Raw genomic sequence first — 14,166 nt, forward strand, 5'->3', positions numbered from 1 at the left:
ATAGGATCACCATCCAGCAAACTCTGCACTGTTTTAAGTACTGAATTCTTGCTGTTTTTGCTGAAGAGTGGATAGATTTTGTGGATTTAAATCCCCCCTTTCTTTTCCTTGCCCTCTGAAAGGTGATGGTAAAGGTTAGTGACTAGGGAAGAGCAGTCTGTCTGCTCACATCCAGGGACAGATACAACTTCTTTGAGCCTTATATGTGCAAAGTTATTCTAGGTGATGCAGCCAGGTGATGAGTGCATAGTTATGTTGTATTTCCCCTCTTTTTTTTTCTGCCAATTTTCATACCGCAAACTCTACATTATCCATCCACAGCTTTAGCCACATCTTGTTTCACAATATCTGTGTGCTTCTGATGGCTCTGATGAAAAGAAGGAAAAAGCTGAGGTGCTTGTTTCTTTGCTTCAGAGAAACTGCCTTATAGCCTTTTATCCCTCAGATAACTTGGAAATTCTGGCAAAAGTTGAATTCTTCCATAACTCTGAACACTGGAAAAAATGCTGCTGTGCCTTGTGCCCCCATTCTCTTCAACACCTTAGGTATATGTCCCACAATGCATCATTGTCACCCCAGTTCTCTTACTTAGACACTTAACTGTAGCCACTAATGCAAATTGTGAACTCAAGCCTCTGGATCCACAGCGAAAAGCATGGAACACTCTGCTTTACCTTGCCCCCCAGTTCTATAGTATACAGAAACATGTTAGACCAATAACCTTTTCATTTCTTCAATAGGCCTGCCCCAAAACTGAAAAATGATTGGCTCTATTCCAGAGCGTCAGATGTCTTTAGTTTGGGGATTATGATATGGGAAACTCTAATGACACAGTTGACCAACCCGCACGTGTACAAGGCACTGAAAATTTTCCACTCACTAAACAGCAAGAAGGTAAGGTTGGTAATGGTGTTTTGGGGGGAAATTCAGTATCAAGCCTCTCTATAACTCTGAGATTACTAGGGATGGGAAGATCCATTTTCCAGTTTTTCTCTTTAATGTGTGGAAAGAAACCTCCACCCCAGGTGAAGATGTTGCTGTTTCTTAGGAGGTAATTATTTTTTCCTTAATTCAGTCAATATTTGGACTGAGATACATTCCAAGTGTAGCACCTGCAGTGCTGGTCACAGGACTCCCTCTTGGACAGGAAGGTGTATTTTACCCATAACCTTTTCTCTTCATCTACATATTCCCGTATGAAAGGTGTGTTCAGGCTTCATGGAATTCTCCCTTATTCCCTGCTTATGTATTTACCCTGGTCCTGAGGGCAGGAAATGTGTTTGATTGTGCTACGCTATCTGTCTGCCCATCAGTTTGTCAGCATCATGGTCTCTTCTTCCACCATACTGAGTTTTGAACCTGTTGACTGGGTATGATGGCTGAGTACCAGTCTCAATTCTATTAGGCTCCTGCAACTTTGTTAGCGACAGATTCCCTCTGAAGAGGTAAGAAACACAGTCTATTGTCTTCAGTAATAAAAGGCTACGGTCTGAACCTAAGCTTGCTAAAGTGTTTATACAATAGCCATACATAACCTCTTTTCAAGGAACTATTTATTCCTGCTAACTTCAATTAACACATAAAAAATACTGTTTATTATGTAATTCAGTGCAAACTGAGCATTTTTGTTGCTAACAAGTTTATTGTGGGGCAAAGTTACACATCCAGAAAGCTAATGTGACTTTTTTTTTAATCTGTATAAATAAAAGCAGGTTCTAAAATTCACAGAGTTACAAAGTATTCCTGGTGGTTTTGGCTTTCCAAACCTTGGCAGACTATTGGATACACGAAAGCCCATTGGAATCACAACTCCATGAGGAGACCTGCATTTTCTGCTGTATTGGAGATGATCAAACAGGAAATACAAGCAGTCAGGTAATAATATTCACTTGCATTCCTCTTTTTTTTTTTTTTTACATCTTTGGAACTGGACATTCAGTACCACTGGTGGGTGATTGGTAATATTCATAGGGATAGCTCTTAACCCAGGGAAGTCTCCCAGACTTCAGCCACAGCCTCAGTCAAGACCAACAGTGATTTCAACCGTGAATTTTTTTCTTTTAATTTGTGTGGGAGGAACAGGTGAGGAGGAAAGAGAGGACAGTTTTATATAAGTGGCCTTTTGTGGTTTCACTGGCATTTTTCATCAGGCTCTGTCATCTCACAAAGACTCAGCATAAGGGCAGGCGAGCAGCAGGCAGGAAGCCTGGCTGGTGCAGACCACCGTGTTGGTCTTGATGGAGTGGTCTCAGTGTGGTGGGAGCTCTGTGCCTCCCTGCATGCGTATCCCCAGTGCAATCTGCATCTTCATAAATCTAGGAAAAACACTCAAATGAAGGTTTCTCACATTATTTGCCTGAAGTTTGTTACGAATTCCCTGTCAGAGGTGGAAGAGCAGAAGGGGAGTTGTTCTGGTACAAACAATATAATAATGGAGTTAATACTCTGCTGTCAAATACGTTGTCCTGGAACAGCTCTGTTTGCTGCATTTGCTTTCACCAAATTCCCTAATGCACAGAGACTTGGTGTCTATTTCCTAGGAAATGTATGTTGTCTCCTATTAGTCTATATAAAATATGTAAAGTAGTAGAAAAATGGGTGCCATCCTCCTCTACTTACTAGCTCAGAGAATCACTGCAGAACACAGAGTTTCAAAGGAAAAATCACTTCCCTCCGTAGGACTAACACCAGGCTCAGCAGCATCATGGGGAATTCAACCGTTCACTTCAACAGGAAAGAAATCTGGGTTCTGTGCAGATATGCTACAAGTGTCTTCTTTGAAAATTTTAAATGCTAAAATATGGCAAATTTCAGCATGCATTTTCTAAGGCATGGTCATGGAACAGCCTTGCAGAGCTGCCTGCTTGAGGAAGTCCTTAATCTAATACACAGGAATAAAGATTTTTGCTTCTCTCTATCTACGCTTTTCATGGAAAATACCTCATAAAATCTGAGTGCAGAGTGTGGAAAGCAGACATAGACACATGTCTACAGCAGAACACTTGATCTTAAAAAATAAGCCCTGAGCAAAAGACAGCGCTTAAGGCTGCTGTAGAAAGGTTAGCACAGCTCTGCATTACCTACCCAGTGCTGTGTGTGACACCCACTGTCAGCCCGGCAGTGGCTGCTGCTGGAACAACGCTGAGGTAGCATGTGGCATCCCATGGCTTTCCAAACCAAGGGCAAATCACCTGGTGCTTCATGCTAAGAGCAGGTAGATGATCCTGAATGCTTCTGAGTAATGATGGGAACCAGCCATGAGTCCAGCAGAATGGGTCAGCACCTGGCATAATCACACCCCAGCAGCAGGATGTCAGTAAGCATCACTTTCTCTCTCTTCTCTCCAAGGAGAATCAGAGGCTGCAGGGCTTGCAGCAGTGTCTTCTCACATTGACATGCAGGACGATGAATCTGTTTACTCTGAGAGCAAAGCCGCAGAGGAGGATTCCTTCAGCCATAGTTATGACATGGTAGAGAGTATACCAAAACTATAGATTCATAACAACAGTAGGTGACAAATTTCTATATCAATAAAACTCAATGAAAGAGCAAATGTCTGAGGCAAGTAGTTTAAAATTCTTTTCAAAGTAGTGTACCATAGTTAGAAATTATCCACATAATTGTATTTGTTTTCATAAATATGTGGTTTACCTCATCTAACTTTGTTCATTACTTTCAACTGCTCTTTATATCAGCCAAGATTTATTTCCCTTCATAGCAGAAGGGGAAATGCCTCATAAATGCCTCCATGACCTTTGTAAATCCCTCACTTTTCAGCAGCAGAGTGTGGTTGAGTCTAAGGGATGAAGTGGCACCCCTTGAATGGACACGTACCAGCATCTCTCCCCACTTCTTCCTCCTCTGCAGCCCACAGTCCCCTGCAGGCTCTCAAAAGTGGAGCTACTGCCTTTCTCCCCAGAGACCTGCTGCTCACAGGCTGCACCCTCATCCTGCCTTTATTCTGACACATATTGTCTTTTCATTCTGTCTACTCACTACCCCCAGACAGTTCTTCCTTACTGACCGGGTTTTTGCGCTGAGCTTTCCTGCTGGCAGCAACCCGAGACCTCTGGCCTCTGACACGTCTCCTTCGAGGAATGATGATGACAGACCTGTGCTGCTTGGAGCTGCTTTCCTGGGGTCACATTTTACCTACAGCCCACCCTCAATTTGACCTGCAAGTATGTAGCCTGTGATCCATTCAAAATTCAGGATCTGCACCGGCTGGTTGAGCTGATGATTTTCTGTCTTAATGCCTCATTTTCCCAGAGGCAGTAGTCGACAAAACGTATTCAAATGAACTCATGGAAAGCTGAACCAATTATTCTGCCTCTGATAGTGGCACAGACCACAACGTTGTAAGGATGAATCCAGTACTGAGGCTAGGGCATGGAGAAACTTGATTCTGACTTATGAAAAACACTTTGTTATTTAAAAAGAGGGTGGTGATGTTCCCTTATTATTTTTTGGTTTTGTATTGGGGTTTTGTGTTCATCTGTTTGTTTTATTCATTTTTTTTTTTTATGTCCTGATTAAGGCTGAAGTACTTTTAGGCAGGACTTCTCCTCATTTGATCTAGAGGTCCCCTCAAGTGCACCTGGATCAAATAATAAATCATAGTCCTTCCCTGTTATCCTGTAGTCTGAAGAGTCAATGTACATTGAAAGGTACAATGTAAAATGTCATGGTACATTGAAGGGTAAACTGAAAGAGGTCATGGAAGTTCACTATTCATTTGCAAGGAGAGCTATTTAGAAAGTCTCATGTTGAACCCTTCCAGCTGCTGCCTGAATTAACTGAGTTCGTTAAGAAACATTTAACCAAGACATTTGTACTGGTAATTCAAATATCCCTCTTTGCCAAGTCCTTGTGTAATATCAGCTAGACTTTGCAATGTGTCAGGTTAGTTCTTATCTGTACCTTGTTTTTACTCCAGAGGCTGAATCATCTGAGCTATTGAACACTAACAGGATGTATTGTACTGTACCACGTGTGTCACTGTTTATCTTTGGCCTGGGCACTGCTGGGGGATTTCCTTCAATGTGACTGACAGTCACATAGGAAGAAGACAAGGGTACGGGCCCACAGGTTGTTTTTTATTTGATTTTCAATTTTTCTTTGAAATGTCATGTATTTCACACCTCGCAAGAGCAGAAAACAAATCATAGCTGGTGTTCTCCTCTTCCACTATTCTAAACCAATTTAAGCCAAAGGATAGGGGACATCCTATTGTATCACACTAGGGGTTTCTTACATGATGTACCGGAAATTGCTGTAGCCTGACTTTCTACACAATCAACAGGGACACGGCATCACCATAGTGAAGAATTCTCCTCCACCACCATCCTCTTGCTAAAACAGTCCAGTGCTGTTTGTGCCACTGTGGTGGGATCAATTCATAGGGCTGTTCTATTTCCTTTATTTCCTCCTTTAACTTGCCAAAACACTCCACTAATTTTGTGCTACTTTCACTGGCAGGACTGAAATCATAGTGAAATATCAGGTATTTTTTTCTTCACCTTTTAAAACACGATTTCTCATCTGACTTCCTTATTATTGTAGTTACTTGATATCATTAAGTGTAGCTAAAGGTATTGTCCCTTGGTGATTGCTGAATTTCTCTTGAATCTTAAATTGACGGGGAATTTTTTATCATCATTTTTTGTCACGATATGCACTGTCTTCAGTGCATACAAACAATCAGCCAATTATGTTATGATTATCTTTTGTGATGATGACAGTAATAATTCAAAGCTGCTGAATGCCTCTGGTTATGGCCCTAGCCTGAGTTTCAATAGGTCTGCCCTGTGGTGATGATGCCTCTGTTGGGCCCATCAGACAACGTTGCTCCTTCACTTCTCCACCTTGCAGGGCATGCACCTTTGGGATGACCTGCTGTACACCATGGTGGTTCTGCAGCTGGTTCCAGAGGAGCTCCACTGCCTCTGCAGCCAGCTGGGACCAGCGGCTCAGGAGCCCCACTAAGCTCAGCCACCTTCTTGGCTATTGGACAAGACTTCACTTCTGTGCCTCTCTTTTACCATGGGATACTGGGACAGATGTTTCCCTTTTCCTGACTTTTTTTCTGCCTGGAATGAGGAAGAGTCTCTTCTTTCTTAATGCTGATCATAGTCTAGAGCTAATCATCTTGGCTTTATTCAAAGATGTTGGGTTAGAGCAGCAACAGAGTGATTTACTCTTGGTGGAGTCATAGTACAGGTCACAGGAACGCTGTTAGCAGCCTCATATCCTTGCCCTTTTGGAGACTAAAGTGTTGATTTGCTGAGTATTGCAAACAACTGATGAACTTCATTGACTTCATCCTTTTCAACTCAGTTATGTTAATGTGAGTTCATGTACTAATATTTAACCAAGCTTTTTGAGCTAGCTGGTCAAATGTCATTTCTGTGATCTGAAAGCTGATGATGTGGTTTGTATCTTATGTCTAGTACTCATGTAGCACATTACAAATATGTGTACTACACAAATTGTTGCATACTGAAGTAATCACTGAACCTTAATACATGCTGATCATGGCAGATCCTTTGTCAAGTTGCTGCCAGAAATGAGGCAGAGGGCTGTCACATGTCAATCTATGCATGAGACCAAACAGCAAGAGTTTAAGTACATACATAGTCCATCCCTAGTTTGTTCAGTCTTATCTTGAACAGAATAATAAGTAATCTCTTATCTCAGTAGGAACAGGAAGGTACTATTGGGTAATTTAATCCACGTGCTTTGGTTTCACAGCATATAAATTAACAAGGATTTACAGATCTAACATCAGGCTCTTTTGACACACCTCATCCTCAACCCACCATGGAGCTCCTGGGAACGACCACTATTTTCTTGCTGGTCTGCATCTCATGCCTTCTTCTCTTTACCACACGGAGAAGCACATCACAAAAACAGAAGCAGCCTCCTGGTCCCACCACACTCCCCATTGTTGGAAACATCTTCCAGCTGAACCTGCGGAACTTGCCTGAAAGCTTCAAGAAGGTAAGGGCTGTCTACTTATCTCTGTTTAGTCTCCACTGCGTATGAAAGAAAGTCAAGTCCAGACAGTCTGAACTTAATTCACAAGCTTAAATTCCGTTGACCAAATGTCCAATCAAACAGAAACAAAAGATTTCCTAGAAATACATGCTTTTGAAGTCTATATATTGCAATAATCTATATATCTAAGTGTATATCTGACTATATATATATTGCAGGTCCAAGTCTAGATATTTGCAGTAATCATGCTCAAGATGAGTCCTGTGCTGACCTCAAGGCAGTACTGCAATTTTCAGTGGATTTGCAATCAAGGCACTGATGTTATTGCAATATTCACTATCCTCCTCCTTTACCCAGCTCCTCACCATGCTGGCAACATGTTCTGGACCTTTTTTGGATAGGACCCTGCTCCATTGTGCTGCCTCTGCTCCCCAGTAGATAGGTGGGATCTCCTGGCAGTAGAAGCAGCGAGAGAAGGGTTTGAAGCAAAGCAGATTGGAGGTGATTTGTGCTGTCCATTCCCTCCCCTCCCCTGGCTGATGTCACCCATCTGTCAAACAAAACCTGTGTGCTACAAGGCCTGGAAGGGGATAGGTGGAGTGAGTTCAGCTGATGTGTCTGTTCCTATGGGGATTGTGAGGGAGTGGGGGCAGATGGGTGGGTAGGACAGGTGTCACTGGGTTCTGTAGAGCAATCATGTGGTGATGGCTGACATCACTGTGCGTGTCATCAGCCGCAAACGTACCCATACAAGCTCTTTTTTGCTCTGGTGCTTGTGAACATTGAGAATCATGAGCACCCTCTGCTTTGTTTCAGTTGTCTGGGTGACTCAGTTTCCCACAATAAAACACCTGGGACTATAGCTAGTTTGCTCTTCCAGAGTGAGCAGGAGAAGAAGTGTTCCAGGTCACACCAAGACCCTTTCTGCAGTTGTAGCCAAAAGCAGATGCCTGGGAAAGAGAACATGACTAGTGCAAGCATCCAGGGACTCTCTGCTCATATACTGGCCCCATTGCCAGAGGTCTGTGGTCCAGGGGATTTTAGGGACAACTGTGGTGTCTTTGTGCTCAAAACCCACTTAGGCACTTACTTTTGAGCCTCTGTAAACTGTTATCCGCTGTGCTCTGTCCAAAGCCATTCCAGACTCTTTTGCTAGCCCTCTGAACTATGTCCTTTTCTGGGATTTGGACTTAACACCTCACCTTTCCATTCATGTCCCCTAATTCTTGCACTATTTACTCTTGCCCTGGCTGTAATTCATAGTTGAAAGATCTCTGCACTGCTGCTAATTGCTGTCACATGTCAGCGATGTTTGGACAGTGGTGTCACCCCTCAGACCCCTTCTCTTCAAACTTCTTTTCATGTGATTAACATTGACACATGCTGTTCTTTGTGTTCCTCTTTCCTACAGCTCAGCAAGGAGTATGGTTCTGTCTTCACCATACATTTAGGCCCACGAAAGGCTGTGGTGCTGTATGGCTATGATGCTGTTAAAGAAGCTCTGATTGATCAGGGAGATGACTTCAGTGGAAGAGGCAATCTACCACTAGCTGATAGACTCTTCCAAGGCTCAGGTACATCCCTTGTAATGTGAGCATACAAACCACATAAAATTGATCCCCTTAGTGCTTCAGAAACACAGCTGAGAAGGCAGTGGAGGAGGGAATGGTGGATTTTATTTACTACTTTCATGCATACAAATTAGCAGTAAGAGACTAATAGTCCACAGTGCAAAAACAGACGAGATAATACAGGCTGTCCCAGTAAGGGACACATTCAAGATTAGGCCCTAAGCTTATTCACCAGGTCAGTTCCCAGGATGGCTTGTATTTGGGTAAACAGTACCTATTCACAGTACTAGGGTACAGCATCAATGCTACTGTCAATAATGACACACTGTTTGAGGGTGCATAGCAGAATATTTAAGCAGTTATATCTGTGCAAAGGCCGTGTGTTCCTGGCCGAGATCAATTCAGTACCATTCACAACCTAATGTAGTTTTTCTTATTGTGCAATAAACTAAGTTTTACTCGAAGTGCTGTGTAGCTACCATGCAACCTGCATTTAGGGAAAAAAAAATGTTTCTTCATGGAAGTCTATTTTTCCTTCCTGTGTCAGGCATTGTGACCAGCAATGGGGAGACCTGGAAGCAGCTCCGACGATTTGCACTCACTACCTTGCGCGATTTTGGGATGGGGAAGAAGAGCATCGAGGAGCGAATCCAGGAGGAAGCTCATTTTCTGGTGGAGAGGATCAGGAACACACGTGGTAGGACATGGAGTTTGTGTGTGCTGGGAAACCCTGCATGTCTGCAATGAGACAATGAAGGGTTTAGGGCTTTTTCACCCAAGCTATGACCCAAGAAGTGGACACGTGGCTGCTGTTTCTGCTCCATGCTCCAGTTGTTAAAATTATCACCGCTCGGAGTGAGTCAGTCAAAGGCTCTGGAACAGTAAGTTGGACTGATGTTGGAAAGCATCCTTTATCCTGTTCTGCTTGAGGAACAAGATAGGAAGTGGTAAAGTGAATGGCTTGGCCCCAAAGCCGAGGGTTTGGTACAATTCAACCACAGAGATGGGCCTGTGTATTGCCAGGTAACCAAGCAACATGCATTTCCTTGCCCTGTCTCCTGCAGCTCTGAGTAAACTGATCCTGAATAAGGGGGTGGCTAGAGAACTCATTTACGGAATTTTGGGTTTGGGTCCTGTCCATCTGAACACTAGACAATACAACATAAAGTTGTTGTTTGCTCGTAATGCAAATAAGAAATAGCTAGAACTGGTTACCTACTAGGCTCAGAATGAATATGCTCAGCACCTCTGATGAGACTTCTGCTGAGCCCTCAATGGCTGGGGAGGCATGAATCAGGCAGAGAAGTTTTAATGCCATTGCTCCTTGGAATAGGACAATCCTCAATGCTGCCAAAGTCCTGTTTTCTGACTCCTTATTTTTCTTTTAGGATTTTATACCTTTGCATGTTGATGTTTCTCCTCTTGACATCTTGAGATGCACTCTGTGGCTGTCTGAAATTAAACCTTTCCTTTCTTTTTTTGCATCTAACTTGGCTTATTTCTCAACACTGTAGTTCTCTTCTTAGAAGCTTATGCAGCTGTGCTACCAAAACTAGACTTCGATCCCTAGGAGAGGTCAAAAGGGGACAGGCGTGTGTCAGTTGAAGAGGAACCAAGCCACTCAGACCAGTGACCTGAGAACAGGACAAAAGAGACACTGAAACCATTCAAACAGGGAAGTTAGGTCACTTCAAGCAGAGAAGAACAATTTAGATAAACCCTTCACCATCCTTTCAAAGGACTTCAAAACTCTGGGTCTTAAGAGGATGCAAAACTTCCCTGCAGTGTCAGAGAAGGGCATGATGCCTGAAATACTGAAACCAAGACACCCTTTGTTGTTGTTGTTGTTCCAGCACAACCCTTCAACCCTGCCAACTTCCTAGTCCACGCTGTTTCCAACATCATCTGCTCCATCGTCTTTGGGAATCGGTTTGACTATGAGGATGAAAAATTTCTAACTTTAATTGACTTGCTAAATAGAGATGATGAACTGCAGAAATCTATACAAATACAGGTGTGTACAGTTTAATTAAAATAATTGATGTGCTAATTATTATAATATTCTATTGATAAATATTTATCCATGTTATTACTTTTTAACTGGAGTGGATATTCCTAAATTTGGAGGAATATTTTAAAGCAAAAAAGGCAGTTAAATAACCAGTTCTTAATGTTTTTTCTTCTTACTTTACTTTATAGAATCACCATTTTATGTCCAAAGAACTATATCATTGCAAAGGTTTCTCCAGTGAAGTCTTTCCTTGAATATAGTGAAGCCAGAAAGTAAAAGGCATTAAAATCTAGTTGAATAATAAAGACCTACTTTTCCAAAAGTCTTCAATTGCCCCATTTTCATAGTTACAGTTAGGGGAACATTGTATTGTATCCACATTAATCAGAATGTGCTTTTCCATCATTTTGTTTTTACAGCTGTACAATTTCTTCCCAACTATCTTGGATTATTTACCTGGGCCTCATCAAAAACTGATTCAAAGTACAGGAAAAGTTAATGAATTTATTTTAGGAATCATAGCAGAACACCAGAAAACCCTGGATCCCACTTGTCCTCGTGATTTTATTGATGCTTTTCTTAACAAAATGGAACAGGTAATGAAAGAGCAAGACATCTCTTAGATTATGACAAAACCACTGCTTGAATCTCAGCTTGTTTTCAGTTCTGGCAAGGCACAGGCCTTTTGCAAATATAGAGGGGAACTTTCTTTTCTTGGCACATCAGCTTCATTCTAGCCTCTCTATTTTCTTATTTTAGAATTTCGAAAGTAGAATTAACAGCACTAGTTAGATTTGGGTAAGCTGAAGAACTAGTTGTTGTAATTCAGTGATCCTCCCATAAAAAAGAAAGTTCATAATACTATGTAGAAAAAGTACCATAAATGCTGGAGTTCTGGAGCAGAGAGGACATTAGATGTGTTTAAAAACACACATTGTGGGCAGAGAACATTCCTTTTTAAACAAACTGCTTACCAGTGTCATTCTAAACATTATTGCAAATCTTCCTCCAGGAGAAAGGGAACGATCACTCAGAATTCACCACTGAGACCTTGAGCAGAACCACAGCCGACTTGTTCTTTGCAGGAACAGGTACCACCAGCATGACACTGAGATATGGACTTCTGATTCTCCAGAAATACCCAGAGATAGTAGGTAATAGAAAAGGAAATAAAGAATTCATACTTTATGATAGGTCATAGGATGAATTTGGACAGTTCCTGTTACTACCGTAGGTGGCAATGGTCCCCCCACTAAGGAAACACATTTACAGCATGGAAATGTGTATTAGTTTTGGTTATATTCATGGGAAAGATATATCAGTACTAAGAATACTTGTTAAATCCCTGCTGTTCTAAAAGCAAGTTTTGCTGTAAATATGGGGAGAGATTTAGGCAAAGAGATGGAGAACTTGTCCATTTGACACTTACTTGTCTCCTAACAGAGAGAATGCAAAAGGAGATTGACTGTGTGATTGGCCGAGACCGAAGCCCCTGCATGGCAGATCGGAGCCGGATGCCCTACACAAACGCTGTGACCCATGAAATCCAGAGATTCATTGATTTTATTCCACTTAATGTCCCGCATAGTGTGATCAAAGACACCAAGTTCAGAGATTATTTTATCCCCAAGGTCTGTTCCACTGTGTCTGAGAAATGTCATAATCTCCTGTAAACAGCAATGTTTTGTACTTGTTATATTGTTATATTTTATTTTCAAAAACACTGAAATGTGATAGAGAGTTGGAATAATTTTGTTTGCAAGGGGACTCTGAAAGTTATTTAGTCCAACCCGAAACAAACAGAAACCAAAATTTCCATCCTCTACATGAAGAGGAGATAGAGTTTTGTGTTTCTTTCTTATAAATATAAGATACGAAAGTTCCAGTTTTTCTTGAAGCAATATTTAATACTCTAATGAGACTCACCACTAAAATTCATTAGGAACACATATTTGCCTTAACAATGGCACACATATTTATTCATTAAATGTTCGTTTTAAGGTGGTTGTACTCTGACAAAACTTCTATTCAGCTCTGGGAACTTCTCAATGCTGCTTTGCTTTAGCATGTCTCTGTTTTAATTTTCTTCTCTTTCTCAACTCAGGGCACGATGATATTCCCTGTGCTGAATTCTGTCCTACATGATAGCAAGGAATTTCCAAATCCAGAAAAATTTGACCCAGGACATTTCCTGAATGCAAATGGTACCTTTAAAAAGAGTGACTACTTCATGCCATTTTCTGCAGGTAAGACCTCTCTCTATTTCAGACCTTGGGCTATCCTCTCCTAGAATCTCTCTGAAGACTTTAGTGCCTCCCTCATCACAGTCAGTACAGTGATGTCTGATGATCTGTTATACTCATCATTTCTGGATGGCTCAAACCTGAGTTTTCTAGAGTTTCAATTGACTTCCTTGTTTAACAATCACAGAAGCTACTCCAAGGCATTCTACAGGAAGAGATGTGTGAAGTGGGACTCACCCAGGCAACTTGTCTCTCTGCAAAATTAGCACCAAACAGCAGCAGAACGTGAGAAACTGAAGCCTTCAAACTACCTTTGCCCACTGAGCACTCTCATTGTTCTGGACACTTAGCCCCTAGGTTTCATTCATTTGCCTCCCCAAAATGTGGCAGCGCTGCCTCTCCGTTCTCAGATGTATGAACTTTCATGGAGCGGTGGTTAAAAATAAGTTACCAGCAAAATACTCCACTGTCACCTCACTTTTTATTATTTTTTCCTTGCAGGAAAACGCATCTGTGCAGGAGAAGGTCTGGCCCGGATGGAGATATTCATATTTTTAACAGCCATCCTGCAGAACTTTACCTTGAAGCCTACTGTGGATCACAAGGACATTGATATTTCCCCAATACACAGCCCTCTGGCAAACATACCCCATTCTTATGAGGTCTCTTTTCTTCCACGTTAGCCAAGTGAAGACAGTTGACAGCTCCCAAACTCACAAAATCTCTGCTTGAATGATAGTGGTTTCCCAATCTGCTGAGACTGTAACACGTAGATCATTTGCTAGATACTTTCTGGAGAGAAAGGTGTTCAGGAAAGAAAAATGTGTGTTGCTTTTACAATCACCACAGCCAGCTCTAGGCAGAGACAGAGTAGGCAATAGCATCCCAAAGGAGACAGCTCCCTGTGCAAAATCATACAGGCTCTCCTCTGCACTGACTCACCTACCTCAGCTTCCCGGCTGGCTCCTGGCATCCTGAACTGTCAGGGAGTGTGGACCAGTGCTCAGGGAGCCCTGCTGCTCCTGTCCCTCTCACTTGATCCTCTCAGCACAGCAGGAACAGAGGCTTGTACTTCAGGGTTTCCACAAATTTTGCTCTCTCCTCTGTATTTTCAGCTTGTTTGTGACCAATTTGTAATTGTAAGCATTAAACAGTGGGGGTTTTTTCTGTGAGAAAATGATCATCTACTGTATTCTTGCCCCAACACATTATTGTGTCCTCTGGAAGGGATGGAGTTTATCAATGACTGAGTAGATGGGTCCTGTCTTATGAGATTATAATGAATATTTGTGAAATCACAATTTATATTGCAAAATAAAGAAGTAGCACACCATTTGTTGTTTTT

The 14,166-nt window shown here is 41.9% G+C and overlaps 1 protein-coding gene across 1 annotated transcript; it reads left to right on the forward strand.

Moving 5' to 3' along the window:
- Positions 1 to 6,689: 6,689 nt before the first annotated feature.
- LOC136104449 (cytochrome P450 2H1-like) lies at positions 6,690 to 14,154 on the forward strand. The gene is made up of 9 exons (XM_065843430.2): positions 6,690 to 6,999; positions 8,408 to 8,570; positions 9,115 to 9,264; positions 10,421 to 10,581; positions 10,998 to 11,174; positions 11,591 to 11,732; positions 12,022 to 12,209; positions 12,683 to 12,824; positions 13,323 to 14,154. The coding sequence occupies exons 1-9, from the start codon at positions 6,820 to 6,822 to the stop codon at positions 13,502 to 13,504; spliced, it is 1,485 nt and encodes a 494-aa protein (XP_065699502.1). The 5' UTR covers positions 6,690 to 6,819; the 3' UTR covers positions 13,505 to 14,154.
- Positions 14,155 to 14,166: the final 12 nt, after the last annotated feature.

Source organism: Patagioenas fasciata, chromosome 8, assembly GCF_037038585.1.
Source record: "Patagioenas fasciata isolate bPatFas1 chromosome 8, bPatFas1.hap1, whole genome shotgun sequence".
Classification (NCBI taxonomy): domain Eukaryota; kingdom Metazoa; phylum Chordata; class Aves; order Columbiformes; family Columbidae; genus Patagioenas; species Patagioenas fasciata.